The sequence below is a fragment of the Hirsutella rhossiliensis genome (assembly GCF_020360975.1).
Source record: "Hirsutella rhossiliensis strain HR02 chromosome Unknown scaffold00020, whole genome shotgun sequence".
NCBI lineage: Eukaryota > Fungi > Ascomycota > Sordariomycetes > Hypocreales > Ophiocordycipitaceae > Hirsutella > Hirsutella rhossiliensis.
The window spans coordinates 884,236-901,249 of record NW_025408686.1 but is presented as its reverse complement, the minus strand read 5'-3'; the positions used below and the strand labels follow the sequence as shown (position 1 = coordinate 901,249).

The 17,014-nt window shown below is 52.3% G+C and overlaps 4 protein-coding genes across 4 annotated transcripts; 2 read left to right on the top strand and 2 right to left on the bottom strand.

The window, feature by feature from the left end:
- Nucleotides 1-4,419: 4,419 nt before the first annotated feature.
- On the top strand, nt 4,420-5,419 carry HRG_11419 (transposase-like protein; the record flags this gene model as incomplete). The annotated part of the gene is made up of 3 exons (XM_044869889.1): nt 4,420-4,432; nt 4,490-4,893; nt 4,997-5,419. 3 exons carry the CDS (start codon nt 4,420-4,422, stop codon nt 5,417-5,419), a joined length of 840 nt encoding a protein of 279 aa, XP_044715151.1.
- A 292-nt stretch (nt 5,420-5,711) lies between these two features.
- On the bottom strand, nt 5,712-6,297 carry HRG_11418 (uncharacterized protein; the record flags this gene model as incomplete). Its single annotated transcript, XM_044869888.1, has 2 exons — nt 5,712-6,143; nt 6,193-6,297. The coding sequence occupies 2 exons, from the start codon at nt 6,295-6,297 to the stop codon at nt 5,712-5,714; spliced, it is 537 nt and encodes a 178-aa protein (XP_044715150.1).
- Nucleotides 6,298-12,725: 6,428 nt separating this feature from the next.
- Nucleotides 12,726-14,323, bottom strand: HRG_11417 (uncharacterized protein; the record flags this gene model as incomplete). The annotated part of the gene is made up of 5 exons (XM_044869887.1): nt 12,726-13,011; nt 13,056-13,238; nt 13,336-13,906; nt 13,958-14,191; nt 14,242-14,323. 5 exons carry the CDS (start codon nt 14,321-14,323, stop codon nt 12,726-12,728), a joined length of 1,356 nt encoding a protein of 451 aa, XP_044715149.1.
- Nucleotides 14,324-16,211: 1,888 nt separating this feature from the next.
- On the top strand, nt 16,212-16,952 carry HRG_11416 (prokaryotic phospholipase a2 domain-containing protein; the record flags this gene model as incomplete). Its single annotated transcript, XM_044869886.1, has 2 exons — nt 16,212-16,537; nt 16,841-16,952. The coding sequence occupies 2 exons, from the start codon at nt 16,212-16,214 to the stop codon at nt 16,950-16,952; spliced, it is 438 nt and encodes a 145-aa protein (XP_044715148.1).
- Nucleotides 16,953-17,014: the final 62 nt, after the last annotated feature.

The following is a 17,014-nucleotide window of genomic DNA, read 5'->3' as shown; positions in this document are numbered from 1 at the left end:
GGGCTTGTCGCCGAGGAGAAGCGCCAGAGACGACCACGAAGCGTTTCAACAGGCTTATAGGGAACAGAGGAGATTTGAACGGTAAGGGAACCGGGCGCCGACGGCTTCATGGCGGGGTTGTCGAACATGCTGATGAGGGACGAGGTATATTTGCTGAATATATGTATATATAATTGCGGTCTTCGGTGCTGAACATGAGCTTGGGCTATAAACGCATTAGCAGGTCAGCTGACATAGATCGGTGTGCATACCTACCGTCACGCCAGCCGCCTGCTGAGTTTTTGCCGGCCCAACGCCCTCCATTGTAGCTGGCCGAGGGCAATCAGAGCGCCACCAGATACGGATCGTGTAACGACTCGGTAGGAGTCCATCTTCAGTTGGAGCTTGCCTAAGTTGATTGCAGGGGGATTGTATCGACGTATCGGCGGTCCGACCCTTTTCTCGCGTTGAGAGATAATGCGGCTGCGGTCGACATGTGCAGCCACGGGGATATGATCGCCGAGGCAGTAGTAGTGGCATGGAAGAATGACACTGCGATGGCCACCAAGATGCAGGTAGAGATCGCAACTACGGGTGTCAAGGTTAGGTTGCGCCACTTGGCCGTGTGCATCGACTCACCGCCAATACAATGGTGAAGGTTCGAGGCCAAGAAGCCCACGTATTGATCCCTCCTTTACCATCCACAAGTGTCGATTGCCAAAGAAGTAGCGCTCAAATTTCCGTACTCGATAGGCATCGTCGGTCGGCGAGAGATGCATCATGGCCGGGGGGGCAGGACTGCATTGGCTGAATGTGCACGACAAGATCTCAAGATGCAGTCTCGTCCACAGTAGAGGCTCGATGAGAATGCGCTTCCTCGGTTGGCGAGCCGACTCGTAGATGGAAAGGGCCTCTGCATTGACGCGTTGATTCGAGCTCGGCGGCTGTTCCATCTTGACGGAACTTGTGTCGAGCGAGCCATGGGGAACGGATGGCAAAGGAGAGAGAGGAGGGCGCCAATATAGCCGCTCCCGTCACTTGGTCCGATGGCGGATCAACTGGCGGGCCGAAAGAGGGAAATGCAACACATTAACGTACCCCTGCGTCATGCAACGCACTAGGTCATGCGACAATTTTCAACACCTGACGCGTCTTCTTCAAATTGACGCGATATGGACCACAACACTCGTATTGCAGAGGCAATTATAAATGCAATCCCAAGATCGCCCTAAATATGCAGAGACCGCGAGGAGATACAATATCGACAAATCCACGCTGTGGCGCCGCTTCAAAGGCAAAACAGCCTCAAATCACGACGCGAACTCTTACTCGCGACAGAAACTCACCAGCGCGCAGGAGGAGATTCTTATTGGGCACGTCAATAAGCTGACCGACCGTGGTATCCCGCCTACCCTCAGATGTTGAAGAATATCGCCGAGGAAATCGCAGGGACAGAGCTTGGTGTCAACTGGGTGAGCCGCTTCAAGCGACACCATGACCGTCTTTCGAGCTTGTATTTGCGCACCATAGATCATCAGCGGAAGGCTGCTGATAATTCAGGCATTTCAAAACTTCTTCAATCTAGTAAGACTGCTTTTTATCGTCATTTCAAGGGTATACTGCCGACAATACTCGGTCAAATGCCGTAAAGTCGCCATTTCTGACCGAATCCAACTAGCTCCGCGAAAAGATCGAAAAGTACAACATCAGTCCTCAAATGTTTATAATTTTGACGAGAGGGATTCCAAATTGGTCTCTCTCGCTCCACCAAGCGAGTTGTCCCCGAAGCCCTCAGGCGCGGAAAACTGGTCAGGGCAAGCCAAGACGGGAACCGGGAGATCATCACGCTGATCGCTGCCATATGTGCAGATTATTCGTACCTGCCACCGGCCCTCATTTACAAGGGAGTCAAAAGACTTCCAAGATACTTGGCTTGAGGATTTTGACCATTCCAGCAAGTAGCCTTCTTCGCCAGTACGGAAAACGGCTGGAGCTGTGATGCACTGGGTTACACTGGCTTCAGCGCATATTTGACTGCCATACGAAGCAAAAGGCTGGTCGTGCCTACCGTCTCTTAATTTTAGACGGTCACAATAGTCACATTAACCTGAAATTCATTGACTATGCCGATCGAAATCGAATTCTCATTGCTGTGTTGCCATCGCACTCAACTCATCGGCTTCAACCACTCGATGTTGGCCTGTTTTCCGCACTCTCCACCTATTATGCTCAAGGTTCCGACCAGCTGATGTCCATTGGATGGGGTTAATTCCTATACCAAACGGAATTTTTGGCCACTCTTTCGTGATGCGTGGAACCAGGCATTTACGGCCAAAAATATCGAGGCTGGTTGGCGGGCCACAGTAATGAGGGGCCTCAAAGTCAGCCAATCCGTGACAGCTCCACAGTCACGGGGGCGGTTGACCTAGAAAAGCTCGTTGACCTGGAAAAAGAAAGTACATAAGAACCCCGCCATTTTGCTAGAACAAAAGTACCTCTCTTCCCGCGATAAGTGCAACACATGTTCGCTTTATTGCAAGCTAGTCATAGCAATGCAAATGCATCACCATACTGCCTTTGAGGTGTTTTTGGTGTTTTGGCATCGAATTAAGCTCTATTCGATTTCTTCTTCCCCAGCCTCGAGCGCGTCTTATGATTCCTCTTCATCGCATCTCGATGCCGTCAGCTTCAAGGAAAGTCTGACGGCAAATTGCACGCTGCCTCCATCACCACTAATTCGACTGCTTCCTTTACAATCTCGCGATCATAGTACTCCGGCCACATGATCGCCTTGCTACCCTACGCGCGGTTGTGTAGCTCGCGGAGAATCCTGTAGCTTGCGCACGTCCACTCATTGCAATTGAGGTGTGCGCGCTTGTCGCCCTGGCCCAGAGACCTCTGATGCAGTGTGGCTAACAAACCGACCGTCTGTCAGACGGTCTGAAGGTGGTCTGAGTTGCAGACCGACCGCCCGAAAACCTCAGACGGTCTGGGTCTGATCAGACGGTCTGACCACCCTTAATGTGGGCCCATTACTATGGAGCGGAGAACTTTTGTTCTGCCGACTCAAGCTGTCGCGTTCTCGTTTTCGTGACATTGCCACGCGCTCTTTGGCTTTCAACGGTTATGGCTTGCTTGTAGGGCGGCAGTCCAGCGCTGTCTATCCCATCAGCCTCATACCTCACCGGAGAGAATCCAGATGCCACTCCAGCCACCTCGGAAGCAACAGTCGATGAGCTGGATTCGTCGAGGTGTGACTTCGCAATCGACTGGGATAATATCTGGCACCATGGTAAAAGGCTCGTTGGCGCAAAGCGGCGATTTCGTCATAGGAGGGTGGTCGGCACCAAGATCAAAGAATCATGGATCTACAGATATGGTGCGAATCTTGAGCATGCCGGCGTTCGTTATTGGCTCTGCAGGATCTGTCATTTGAGAAGAAGCTATGCGACAGCTCTGTACGTCTCATCTGGGACATCTCATGCAGCGCGGCATTTGCTTCGTCATCATCGAATTACGGAATTAGGCGAGAGAGGATGATTTCGGCTTGAAATCCGTTCGCTTTGGCTGCAGCATCCGCTTTCTCGAGGTCGTATTCTGTACCTGGTCCGTTAGGTCCGGGTCTACATCTTGCACGCTGCTTTGACGAAGCGACATGGACACGTTTTGTAGATTGGGTCATAGCCGAAGACGTGACCTTCCGTCAAGCGTCGAGCGAGAGGCTCAGATGGCTGTTGGCGAATGGTGGGGAACAAGTCAGCAAGCTACTGCCAGAGCATCACAGCACAATTCGTTCATGGATTCGCGATTCGTACGAAGGGCGTCGACAGGCTATATGCAATCTTATACGAGGATCGAAGAGCTCCGTTCACTTGAGCTTTGATCTATGGACAGCTTCAAATGGATTTCATTACGTCGGGGTCGTTGGTCATTTCGTCGACGGACACGGGAAGAAGCGCGATGTTCTTCTGGGACTGCCGCGCCTGATAGGGCCGCATTCCGGTGAGAACATTGGTCCACACATCAAGAAGGTGATAGACCGATACGAGTTAGGATCAAAGCTTGGGTATTTCATGCTTGACAATGCGGAGCAACGATACATGCCTTCAAACTCTGGCGCAATGGTACCCGATGGACGTGCAGCGACGGCGACTGCGTTGCGTTGGCCACATCATCAACCTGGTCGTCCGGGCTGTCATATTTGGCTCCAATGCTGGAAGTTTGAGTCACAACTTCGAGCTGCGACCGACGAGTTCAAATTTGATGTCTGGGCCAAGGTCGGAGCAGTGGAAAACTTCACAACCTCGCCACGTACATCCGTCGAACGGACCAGCGGCGACAAGCACTTCGACAGTTGCAATCGGAGCTTGCCGGGACGATCCCATCTTTACGCTGGAGATCCTGGTTGATGGTAAAACGAGATGGAGCTCCATTTACATGATGATTAGAAGAGGTAGGCTTCCGTGGTGTCTGAAGCTGCAACCATCTGAACATCGTTGACCGTCAGCAGCGCTCGAGCTTCGGAGTGCTATTGAGCTCTATCAGTCGCGTTGGCAGAAGCTCAGGAATGATGTGGATCGACGTGACATCACCAAGGACTTCCTGAACGCTACCGACTGGGTCGAGCTGCAACGGTTTTTTGACTTTCTGAAGCCCTTTCACATCTTGACCCAGACGATGGAAGGCAACGCCAGTAAGGACGGAGCAGAGGGCGGCCATGGAGCCGTGTGGGAGACGCTGAAGACGATGGACTATCTCTTCATCAAGTTCAAGCAAGCCGCGGAGTTGACCCGACACGAGGATGCCTCACTTCAAATCAGGAATCGACTGTGGTTGGGCGGAACTGGAGGACTACTACCTCAAGACAGATCGGTCCCCTGTGTCGTGCGGCGCTTGCGCTTCCCCTTCCTACGGGTACGATTACTTTGAGCGGCACTGGTCGGAGGGAATGGACAAACCGGAATGGTACAGCGAAATGAAAAGGGCGGTTAGTGACCTTTTCGAGGAATATCGGCAGCAGGCAGAGGTCGAGATACAGGCGCAGACAGGGCTTTTGGACGACGAATCCGACAGGGAGGCCGCCAGTGCCGACAATGACTACAGCTCTTTCGGCAAGAGATCAGTCACTTCTCTCAATGTGCGGCGGAGAAGAGCCAGAACCGTGACCGAGCTCGATCTATTCCAAACTCGGCCAATTTATGTACAGGATCTCGACGTCGCCGACCCGCTCGAATGGTGGCATCAACATCAACTTGAATACCCAGTGCTGTATCGAATGGCGCTCGACCTGTTCTCGATTCCCGGCATGAGCGCTGAATGCGAGAGAGTCTTCAGCCAGACCAAGAGACTGATCACAGACGAGCGCAACAATCTGTCAGAGGACACTGTGGAGGCAGATCAGCTTCAAAAGCAATGGTTATCCAGAGGCCTCGTAGAGTAGAACGAAGTAGCAACATATCTGACGCGTAACTTGGCAGAGAATACTTTGCAAAATGCACACAAAATGCACAACAAAGTATGACTTCTTGTAGCAAATTAAGTAATCAGACCACCTTCAGACCACCTTCAGACCCAGACCGACCGGTGCTCAAAACCCAGACCGACCGACCAAGACTCAGGATTGACCTAGACCGACCGACCGGAGGCCGGTCTGAGTCGGTCGGTTTGTTAGCCACACTGTCGCTGTCTTCGCTACAGCTTGAAAAAGCCGTCGCTGCTCGGGTTAGTCCCAATCAATTTTGCTTCTGAGAGAACTTACAAATGCGTTCTCCGTCCCTCGCGATCAAAACGGCCGTGTTTGTAGAGGGCATTCCGACGAAAATCTTCATGTTCTCGGCCACAGGATATGGTGGGTCTCCTCCGAGTGTGTCTGGGGATCCGAGCTGTCCCTGGAATCGTGCAATCACCTGGAGATCCTGTCGTGATAGTGTTGATGAGCACTCTTTCGCAAATACGTGTGCTCCCTCAAAACTCCCCTCAATCTCCTTGAAAAGTCCCCGCATGATTCCAAAGATAATTGTTTGGAAAGCGACGGTAGGGATCTCCACACCTTCGCCGGGTAAACGACTGGATGTCAGACGGAGGCCCTCGGATTGAGGCATGGCCTCTTCGATTGTGCCATCACTCGCATTGTTCGACTCGCCCTCAGTGTTACCTGAGTTCCCCTATAGCGTCCACGTCAGTCAAAGGTTCGCTGCCGTCATGACAGGTCACGATGGCGTTCTTACTATCGTCCTGGCGCTCAGGCTTTGGAGCAGCTGTCGTGGCTTCGGAGTGTAGCTTGGGTGGTTGCTGGAGGGCGAAGAGCCTCTCGCACATGCGTAGGAGTCGAAAAGAGGATGCTGAGCTTGCGTGTTGAAGGCTGTGTAGCGGATGAAGTGTTCATTGAAGGTTGAAGAAATCTGTGAGTAAATACAGAGAAATGCCACCTTAATATATCACTTCCAAGCTAGTGTCAGAGGCTCCTCAGAGAGCCTTTCAGGGTTCAGGGTTTCTGATGACCCACTTCAACATTGCGACATTGCCTCGACTAGATTTGCTATCACACGCTCGCATGTGCCCGCGGCTATGTAAGTGCCGCAAGATACTCACGACCCAGGAGTCGAGTGTTGATTCAAGGTATGAATGGAAGACGGAGTTGGTAGCAGAGCTGGGAAACAATATGGAAGCCGGAAAGGTGATCATACAAACCAGCAGTTTATGGTGGCGTCTGAGCATCGCGATGTCTCGTTTTCCCACTTTGGGGGTGTCCTGAAGGCTCTCTGGAGCCGCTCCTTTGGAGCTCCTGCTGATTTTCATAACCATTGTATTCAGCCAACATTTCAAAGCGTTGCTCTCGTTAGCCCCAAAATCAGGTTTCGTAAAGGTCGCCGTCTTCCCGAAGTTGATGCCGACGTGGGCGGCCCTCCTTGTCAAGAGGCTCCTCTGCTCAGTCTGCTGCAAGCTTCGCCACCCCAATACTCCCCAGGCATATGCATGGACGTTGCCGTACTAGGGGACTAAAATTGTCCTCATCCCCTCCTTCCAGGAGGGGGGGGAACGCGACCAGGAAAAGGCCAAGCGACCGGGAAAACACGGTACTTATACCACGAGCTATTTTCTTAGGGGACCAAGTACCCGATTTTCTTTAAATGCACATTCCCTAACAGCCCCTTAACAAATGATGTATCGTGATTGAGGCAGAAAAGTCAATTGAAGCATCGCATCATGGGTCTATCTATTGGTGTTTTCTAGCTTAATGACTTAAAATTCGCCTGCCGGGTTATCAGCTTCCTGTTCCGTCGTGATCTCAAACCCGTCAGCCTCGAGTCATTAGCTGCCGGCTTGAGTCTCTATCCATTGTCTCCAGGACCACAAATTCAACTGCATCTGGCTCGTGATCATAATACTCCGCCACGTTTGCGTGCTGCTGCTAAAGACTTGCCTTCTAAGGCCACAAGTGTGGCCATTAGATATAAGATCGCGATGAATGCGATAGCGTTGACAGACCCAGTTGATGGTGTTAAGGTACGCCTTTTATCCGCCTTAAGCCACCTACCCTGACATCGATGCTGGCTTGGTGTTGTTTTGTGATGCTATGCCTCACAATGCTCCTGACATCGCGAAGCCAGCGGCGAAGATATGCCGCCTCGTCTCGAACCCCTTTTTTCCTGATTCGTCGAGCCTCATCTTCTTGAGCAGCCCGCCTGTGGTGTTCATCTCTGGCTGCTCGAATTCGTGCGTCGCTAAGTGTCAACGGTCCAAATTTAGCGACGATGGACGTCTTTTCGTGTAGCTTTGAACGGGCAAGTTGCTTTTCCTTGATTCGTCTCATCTCAGCCGTGGCTGTGATGCCGTTGAGGACAAGTGTATGCGATGCCTTCCGCACTTTCTCGTACACATGCTGCACTGACGGCGTTAGTGGCACCCGGGATAGTGAGAAACCTGGATCCGTAGGTTGACGTATTGGTGATAGTTTTGAATGACAGCCAGGTTGAGCTTGGGGTCTGTGCAGTCTTCCAGTCAAATCGTCCTCTTGCAGGCGGTATTTTGGTGGTCTTTGGGCGTTGCAAATACAATATCGTCTCTAGCCTCGCCGTCAGCCTCGCTACTTTGGCTGCTCCATCACTTATATAGCCTGGAAGATCCTGTTCCCGTACAACCTGTGTGAGAGAAGATAACGCATCTTGAAGCTCATCAAGAACAATGCTCGGGTTATGGGGAAAGAGGCCACATTTCTGCCAGGCAGAGAGGATTGTAGACTTCTTGAACGTTCGATTCCGCACCTCTTGAAGATGGAATAAGAAATCAGTCTTCTTAAAGTCAGTGGCTCCATCGGCAACCTCCCGATATAAGACTTGCTGGTGCCAGTACTTATATGAGCGGAATACACCTACATCGAGAGGCTGAAGTAGATGTGTAGGTGCGGCGGCAGGAAAAGCTCGATCAAATGTTGCTTGCAAAAGTGGACGATGTCGCTAGTAAAATGGCTCTCGCATCCGTCCATAAGTAGAACTCTAATTTCCTTCAGATTCCGGGGTCGTGTATGCCGCTCAAAGTGCTCAATCCACTCAATCGCTATAATATCATTCATGTACCCCTTGGCTTGTTGTGAGGGTTGTCTCGCCGTCAAGTGCGTTTTGGGTCCATTGAAGAGGATATGAACGCCTGGGAGGATTAAAAATGAAGGAATGAAGTTCCCTGATGCGGAAATAGCCTCAATGGCCGTAATAGAGACTGTATCGTGAGAATCTGTAAGGATTGGGGTCTCAATCTCGTTGAAAGTCCACACAAAAGTCCCCTATTAAGGTATCCAATCATAAAGCCGGTCTCATCAAAATTCCAGACGTTGCGAGGCTCGATAGTCGATACGGCGCCTTATAAGAAACTCTCGCCAGTCACGGAAGAAGGCTTCCACACGAACCCGGTCTTGCATTGCCTTACGCTTAGCATCTCGCGATGCTGCCTTTTTAGCGTGAAAGAGCTTTTTGTTCCTCTTGATAAAGTTCTTTACCCAGGTTGTTGATATAGTCGGCTTTTCCCCTTTAGCTTGAAGAATGGCGTTGGCGTGCTGTCGTAGGGTGCGACTTGTGATATGATGCCCTTGTGTGATGCGGCGATGAGACCAGCAGAGAATCTCTCGCTCCTCTGACGGCGAGAAGAGCTTATTCAAGCCCCCATTCTGCTGCACTGGCTGATGCCCTTGGACACGAGACCATAGTCGTTTGTACGGCACGTCTAGCGCCTGTGCCGCCGCTCTGATTGTCCGGTAAAATCCCTCTTTTATAGCTCCGCACCAGCGACAGTGCGCTCCTCGAGGTTCTGAGGTATGTTGCGTTGAAATATAGGCAGGTTGGTTTTAGAATCGATCCATTTCTGGACCGCAGATAAATGGGACGTTGAAGGAATCATGGCTTTAGTAGTAGTAGTAGTTTATTACACTAGCTAGCCTGCAGGCTCTAGAGCCTCGCGTTACCTATAGGAAAAACCCGGTGGCCCAGGAGGAAAACCTATATACAACCTTCTCATCTGCCTCGGCCCGCGGGCCGCCGTCGTCGCGATGTTGAGCATGTTGGGTCGCAGCCGCCAGCCTGGTGCAGGTGGGGGACCTCCGTCCCAAACTGGGCCGGGGCGTCAGGTCCCGTAGGCGCGTTGTACCCGAATAGCCGTCAACGCGCGCAGCTGACGGAGAACTCTATCCCGCTTATACCTCCTTTCTCAGGAATTTCTTGCTGGTGTTCAGTCGGTCGTCCACGGCCCGCCAAGCTCGAGTGTGAGCCGTACTAAGGGCGGGGGCCATTGACACCATTGTGGGGTCGAGGCCCGGCAGTGCGTGCAGGCCCTTCGCGGCTGTTTGGGATTGGGAGCCGACAAGAGTAAAGACCTTCTGCTACCTTGTTCTCTCTTTCTACTCTCCGTCCGCTCGTGATCGTGTCGTTGTCGCGGCGCTGGCGGTCCAGCTTCTTGCGAGATCTGCTGCTACCTTGTAGTGGGGTATCGGCCGAAAGTTGAGAAACCATCGGACGAGGTATGGGGCTGTGTCGGGTCGCATAAGAAGCGCGCGGAGGTCGGCGTCAGTGCGGAGGGCGCCTGGGAGGAGCCTGCGGTTGTCAGCTTGTAGGGGGCAGCGGAGGAAGACGTGAAACACTGTTTCCTCCCCGCCACCGCACCGGCAGAGGGGGGTCGTCGCGCTGGGAACGTTCTTGTGATAGAAAGCTGTTAAGACCTATCTTCCCCGTGCGGAGCTGGATAAGCGTGGAGCTCTCGTGCTTGTAGAGGTCGGCGTGGGCCTTCAGCCTTCTCCCGGGCTTCGGAGGGCGTTTCCGTGTCTGATGGTTGGAGGGCGCGACGAGGATGGCGTGCCTTCGCGTCTCGCAGCTCTCTTCCCACCTTCTCGTCCATTCACGCCATAGAGCTTCACGAGGCTCCGTCGAGCCTATGCACCAGCGCTGTTGCCACTCCTCGCCGTCATTTCCGGGTTTGCGCCATGGTTGCGTTTTCGAAGCACGCTGCTGACTTTTGCGCAGGCCAGACGCAGGCGCGCCGCCATCCCCGAGGTCTCGAGTCGACTCTGAAATCTCGCTAGCCGTTCGTTGAGGTAGAGGTCAAGCGGCGGGACTTCGGTCTCTGTTTCTAGCTGCGGGTTGGTGTGGCTTTATACGCGCGCGGCGACGGTGCGAAGGCACGTCGTTTGTAGGCTGCAGAGCGCACGAGCCACTCCTTGGGCGTCCGTTCGATGGCGTAGGCGTATGGAAGGCTGGGCCTCCATAGACGATGGCGCTGCGGATAACCTTGGTGTAGATCTCCCGTGCGCGCGAGTCGACATCCCCACGCAGACGCAGCGAGCGCGGTAAGTGCCACCGTTGGCGCTGAAACTTGGTCTGGATTTGCTGGTGAGGGCCCCATTGGAGCTTGCGGTGAAGCCAAACTCCGAGGAAGCGGGAGGACTCTGACGGCGCTATCGTGGTGTTGCCGAGGCGAACGCACGTCTCGGGCGGGGCGTGGGCGCGTGTGAAGTGCAGTAATTCGCTTTTCGCCGGTTCGAACGCTGCCTACAGCGCGCGCCCAGCCTTCGCATGCAGACCATGCTCCTTCGAGCCTTTCGGCGGTTTCGTCTGTGGTTCTGCCGAAGGCGAGAATGTTCGAGTCGTCCGCGAAGCCGACTAGTATTGTTCCCGCCGTTGCGAGAGCGTCGTAAAGGGGGCGATATAGAGGAAGAGGATCGGGAAAGCGGGGATCCTTGGGGACGCCTGCGTGTATGCTGAGGGGTCCGACGCGTCGCCGTCGAAGAGTAGGCGAGCTGTTCTGTTGCTTACGAAACTCCGGATCCAAGCTAAGAGCCATTCCGGGATTCCTCTCCCTTTAAAGCCTGGAGGAGGCAGGTGTGGTCTACACTGTCAAAAGCACCCTTGAGATCGAGTTGAAGAAGGGACGCGACACCGCCTCGATCCCGCCGTGCGCGCCAGTTCTGCGACAATATGGACTGCTACTTCCGTAGAGCGTCTGAGCCGATTGCCCATCTGTCCCTCGGGGAGCAGTAGATGCGTCTCCGCAGTATCGGCGAGCCGCCGTGCGATCGTCGCCTCTATTATCTTGCCCACCGTGCTGAGGAGGAGATTGGGCGCCAGCTGCCTGCTAGGTTAAGTTGAGCCTGGGTCGAATCATGGCTTTAATTTGAGCTCAATTAAAGCATTTCTAGCAAATACTTGACTTTGCGGTGGCAGGATGGTGTCGAGAAGAAGGTCCGAACGATCCGGTGACTAGGAGCAGCCTCAGGGTCAAAATAGCTGCAAGCTCGGTTGGGAGGTCTGCTGACTGCATAGAAAAGTTGAGCCTCTAGTTGGATGACAACTGGAATGAGTTGGATGACAACGGGAATGGCTGAAAGATAGGAAGATTGAGCTGAAGAGTCTGACATGGCGCACGGCAAGTGGCAAAAAGCAGCAGCTTCCTATAGATCATTCAGAAGACAGCCAGGATATTAATAAGGAAGGAAGGATGGATATAATAGGCTGGCATGCCCTTGGGAGATGATAAGAGGAGCAACAGACAGCCGACACAGAATACGCCACTCGCACAAACAAAGACCCTTTCCATGTCCATTTGCCTACTTTCTTCGCGAGAGATGGCGAGGACAAAATGTCGCGTTAGTGCTACAGTAAGAGAATCACCATATCCGGTATTGGCGGAGCTAAAATGTCTAGTATGCGGGACTTGAAGGAAAGGGGGGATACCCCATTTTACGTGGCTGCATCATACTAAATCTGTGTACTACTCTTTTTTTTCCCGGTCGCTTGGCCTTTTCCTGGTCGCGTTCCCCCCCCTCCTGGAAGGAGGGGGATGAGGGACGAATTTTAGTCCCCCCTAGTACTGTATCGATACCTGACTCAAGTCCTTGTGTCTGACCTGCCTCTTTCACCGGAGTTTATACGTGTGCTGATTAGACCGTCAGTCTGCTCCCTCTGACAGAAGCAAACTTCTTACCATCGTTTAGTCAGATATTGCACCAAAAGTAGAACGCGCGCTCCAACAAGTGGTGCGCAATTAACATTATGGCATGTGGTCTGTGTGTGATAACAGACAATCAATCATCCTTTTTCATCCACTGTAACCTGTCAGTTTTAACTGACACCAAACTGGCCCCCGTGAGGTCTTTGTGGGGTCCCCGATACATTGCCTCATAATGATCCTTCAGGTGGCCTCTCTTGATCCTTCAGGTGACCTACTAACAGCGCGGTGCCTATACTAGCCGACAGACACAATACCATCTAAAACGAGTAGCACTGGTCGAAGAAGGGGTCAAAGTTCTTATGGAAAATTGACTTCTCCCACTGGAGGATAAATGCGTAGATGTCGAGCTGGACCTCGCTCTTGAGGTGCACGCCGTTGGAGCAGCTCTTTGCCACGTCGTTGGACTGCTGTCGAAGCTCCTTGGCCTTCTTCTCGGCCGCCTTCTGCTCCGGAGTCTTGGACGGCTTGTTGTCTTCTTGGAGCTCCTGCTTGTCGGCGTCATTCTTGGCCTGCTTTTGGCTCTTCCGGGGCTTAGTGGTGCGGCTGATCAAGCCTCTGACCGTGTTCGCGGCAACGGTCCGCCAAACTTGTTCTTGTTCTTCTTGCCCTTGTCCGGCTTGTCGTCGTCCCCGAAGATGGAGTTGGGGCCCTTGCCGCCGTGTGACTTTCCGGCTCTCCGCTGGCGTCCTCCTTGCCTCCTGGGAGTTCCTGAGGGTGCCTCGGCCGGTTTCTGCTCGCCGCCCTCTGGGTTGGTGTTAAAGACCTCCTTGCTGGCGTCGACGGTAACCGTGTTGGCAATCTTGGGCTTGATACCCACGCCGCCGTTAATGTTGGCCAGGCCCAAAGAGCTGCGCGTTGAGCATGAACCGAAAGTCAATAAAGGGGTCCATGAGGAGTGAGGCCCTTCCGCCCAGCTTGACGTTGGCTTCGGTGTTTGGCGTGAAGCCTTCCGACTTGGACTTTTCGCCGTCGACGAGGTCGACGTGCCACTGGGCATTGGGGAAGTCGAGTTTGACATTGGCCTCGGCGGTCAGGGCAGCGATGGCTGCAATGTCCATGCCGACGCCAAACTGGACGGCCGGACCGACCGTGATGATGCCCGGGACCGCCAGAAGAGGAAAAGTGAGCGGGCTCGTTGACTTGCTAATGGTTTCCTGAAACTGCGCCATGAGCTGGAGCTGGAGGCCAAGGTCCAGGGCCGCGTGGCCGCTCATGTCGAACCAGCACTCGGTGACGGAGAACCACTTCATCTTGATCTTGCCCGAGAATGTTACGCCCGCCTCTATGTGGAGATGATCAGCGACCAGGGACACGTTCTTGTAGTTAAAGAGCTCCTTGCTGTGCTCCATGTCGTACGACGTCTCGAACTTCTTGGAGAACTCGGCTCGCCTCGAGAGCCCCGGCATTGTGATACTATCAACTGTAATATCCGTGTCCTCTGCTTCCTAGTCAGCGCATGTATTCAATGAGAGCAAAGGCCATGACGGACCGGTCGTCTCCTTGAAATCCGTCTTTTGCACCGCAATCTCAAACGTCTTGGATTCTTGATTGGCCGTGACGCCGTCGGCGCGGTAGATGCCTCTCTCGGTCTCCTGGTCACAGTTTCCCTGAGCATTCGTCACGAACAGGAATTGTCCTTGGCCGGGCCACTTGTCTTGGGCCGTCTCGAACGCCGTGTTGTCCTTGAATATGACCTTGATCGAGTTGGCATCGCAGACGACCTCTCGATGGTCCCGATGTCCTCGAGTAGGACTGTCGGAAGTGACATCTGACTGGCGACGTTGACAGAACCAGTCTCATCCTGCTTCCATAGCATGGCAATGTCGTGCTTTGGCTCAATGTTCTTGAGGTCCATGAGATTCTTATCAGGTTGAGGAATCGGCTTCAGGGGTGTCTCATCGTCGAGATCGTTAGAGACCTCGAGGTCCAGAGAAGGTTCCAAGGCTGCGACTAGCGCAAATGGCAAAGCCAGAAGTGCGATACAGGGCTGCGCATGGTGACGATGTTGTTGTAAGCTGGTGTAAAGGAATGTGATGGTGTCGAGATGAGTGAATGTGAGGCGAGTGAATATCAGAGACCGAGTGAGTGTGCAGAGTGACAGTGAATGTAGAGAGGTGGCTGAGGAGCGGATGCTTGAGATGAACAAGATGTCATGACTGTGCATCGTTTATATAGAAGTCCCAAGAGCACCATCGTGGAGGCGCAGGAACAGGAACCAAGAGTCCATAACAGCCATAAAGATCCAAGGCCTGAAAAATCCACCCAACGAGCTGAGGCAGTGAGGCCTGTATAGCCTACCCGAAGAGCTGAAGTTGAACAAGTTGCAACTCCGCAAGGCCCAAAAACGTCGCTAGCGGCTGCATAAATTTTATCAAGTGCTTGTGCTTGACTCGATGTGCGGAAGGGAATTGGTAGGGCACGATACCATCACCCTGAGTCAAGATGCCGCTTAACACATGTCAGCTTCTTGCAGCTGGCTGAACGCATTTCCACTTTTGCCTGCGTAGCGCGCTCCTGTTAGGTGGGGTAAATAAAAGGCAGCCGGTCTAGGAAGACCGGCGGAGCTTTTCTCACCCCGCCAACCTCTTTGGGTTTTACAATCCCAACTATGGGCTGAAGTTTTAGCTAGGCGACATTGTCAAACATATACCGAGTAACTCGGTAGTACTGCTCTTCTTGTGCGACTAGTCCATTCGACTTGTGCTGCACCGGTTCTAAAAATGGGACCTGGTTGAAGAGGCGCTGCAAACCAACCCCTAGTTAATTATCGTGGTTTAGACACCAGACGAGACTCGGCACAATCACTAGAGTTATAACGGTTTACAATACAGCCGACACATCCTTAGGAGATTATATTGTGACGGCCCAGCACCGTCACACCCCCTTGCATACATGACCCACATGTTGTTGAGCCAACGGCCCACACGTACGGAAGGCATATTTAGGGAGAGGACACCCAGTTGTGCTGTTCTGTTCTCCTTTCTCTTCTTCAGAGCAGAATCTTCGTAATAGAGTCCACAGCCTTCTGGCTCAGTGCATGACCGTCACACTAGACACTCCTCTGCTAAATACATTTAAACGCTATAAGAGCTATAATGGTTATTGCGGAAGGCTTTAATGTTATACGCCAGGCCGCCTTTATATCTATATAGCCAGGTAGTATAAGTTGTGCTAAGATCCCTTCGTTTAATTACATTTTATGGTAGAACGGATTCTCTAAGTTGCAACAAACGGATGACTCTATAGCAGAGGACAAGGAATCAAAGCCTGTTGTAAATGCTTTTAATTAAACCACCATCCCTCCTGAAGCTGACACGCAATATAGATAGCATGGCTTTTAACCGTAGAGTCATGAGTCTAATCAACACATGTTATAGTGTTCTTGTCTATAAGATAGATGGTCGATTAGCCGTAATGTCAGTTTAACGCTAGCCAGTAAAAGCATAGCTCGTGCCTTCTTCAGCTGAAGATTTATACACTAAGGCACGAAAAGTACTCGAATAATGTATATGTATTCATTGATTCCCCTGTTCCGTTGAGCAATCGATCATCACTTATCGACATGATTTATTGGCACTCATTTGTAGATTCACATTCACTCTTTTCACTCAGTCTTTTGCATCCACCCTTTTCTTGCCGCATCTTCTAACAAACTACGTTCAAAATGAAGGCATCTGCTATTGTTTTCTGTCATCCTCCCTGCTGCTCAGGCCAGAGTTAGGAGTTCTGGCAAGGGCAACAGCATGATAGAGCCGGACGCCAAAGCACCCAAACCAAACACGGATCGCGATGAGCAGGCTCCGGAGCCCAACGCAAATACAATCAAAACAATCACAGATCAATATGTCTTTGAGCTCGCCATGCCTGACTTCCTAAAGAAGCGAGACGCAAAAGATCCAGAATCCTTAGACTGGGAAAGTGATGGCTGCACCTACGTCTTCGATAATCCCTTAGGCTTCTCCTTTGTGAATGGATGCTACCGTCATGACTTCGCCTACCGCAACTATAAGGCTCAGGACCGTTTTACTGAGACTGCAAAAGACATCATCGATCAGAAATTCCTCTTTGAGTACGTATCTCTATAATATCACCATTACTAAAACCTATTCCTAAGCAGGTCTCTGATGCACCTGATTTCTTTTACCTTTCGGGTTACTAACCAAGTAAAAGTCTATTAGGTGTATGCCAGGAGGAAGGATCTAACTGGTTTGGCTTCAGCCGCCGGTGTGTTGGCTTGGCGCAAATGCTTATTTCCGGGTGTCAATCTTTTAAGCTTGGGGCAAAGCCAGGAAGAGAGATATAGACCTAGCTATGCAAGATCAAGAACAGGCCGAGGCCGGTTACCAACGAGCCTTGGCTGACTACCAGGCAGCTTTAGAGGAACTCGAAAGGCCGGCATGATCCCAGGAGCAAACGCCACCAGCACTGAGTCGCCTGGGAAGCTATCAGGAGCCAGCGCCGAGTCACCTGTAAAGACAGCTTGATGAGGTTATTCAGCCGAAGGCTGACTATGCCTTGAGGAACGAGGAACGTGCCTTGAGGAACG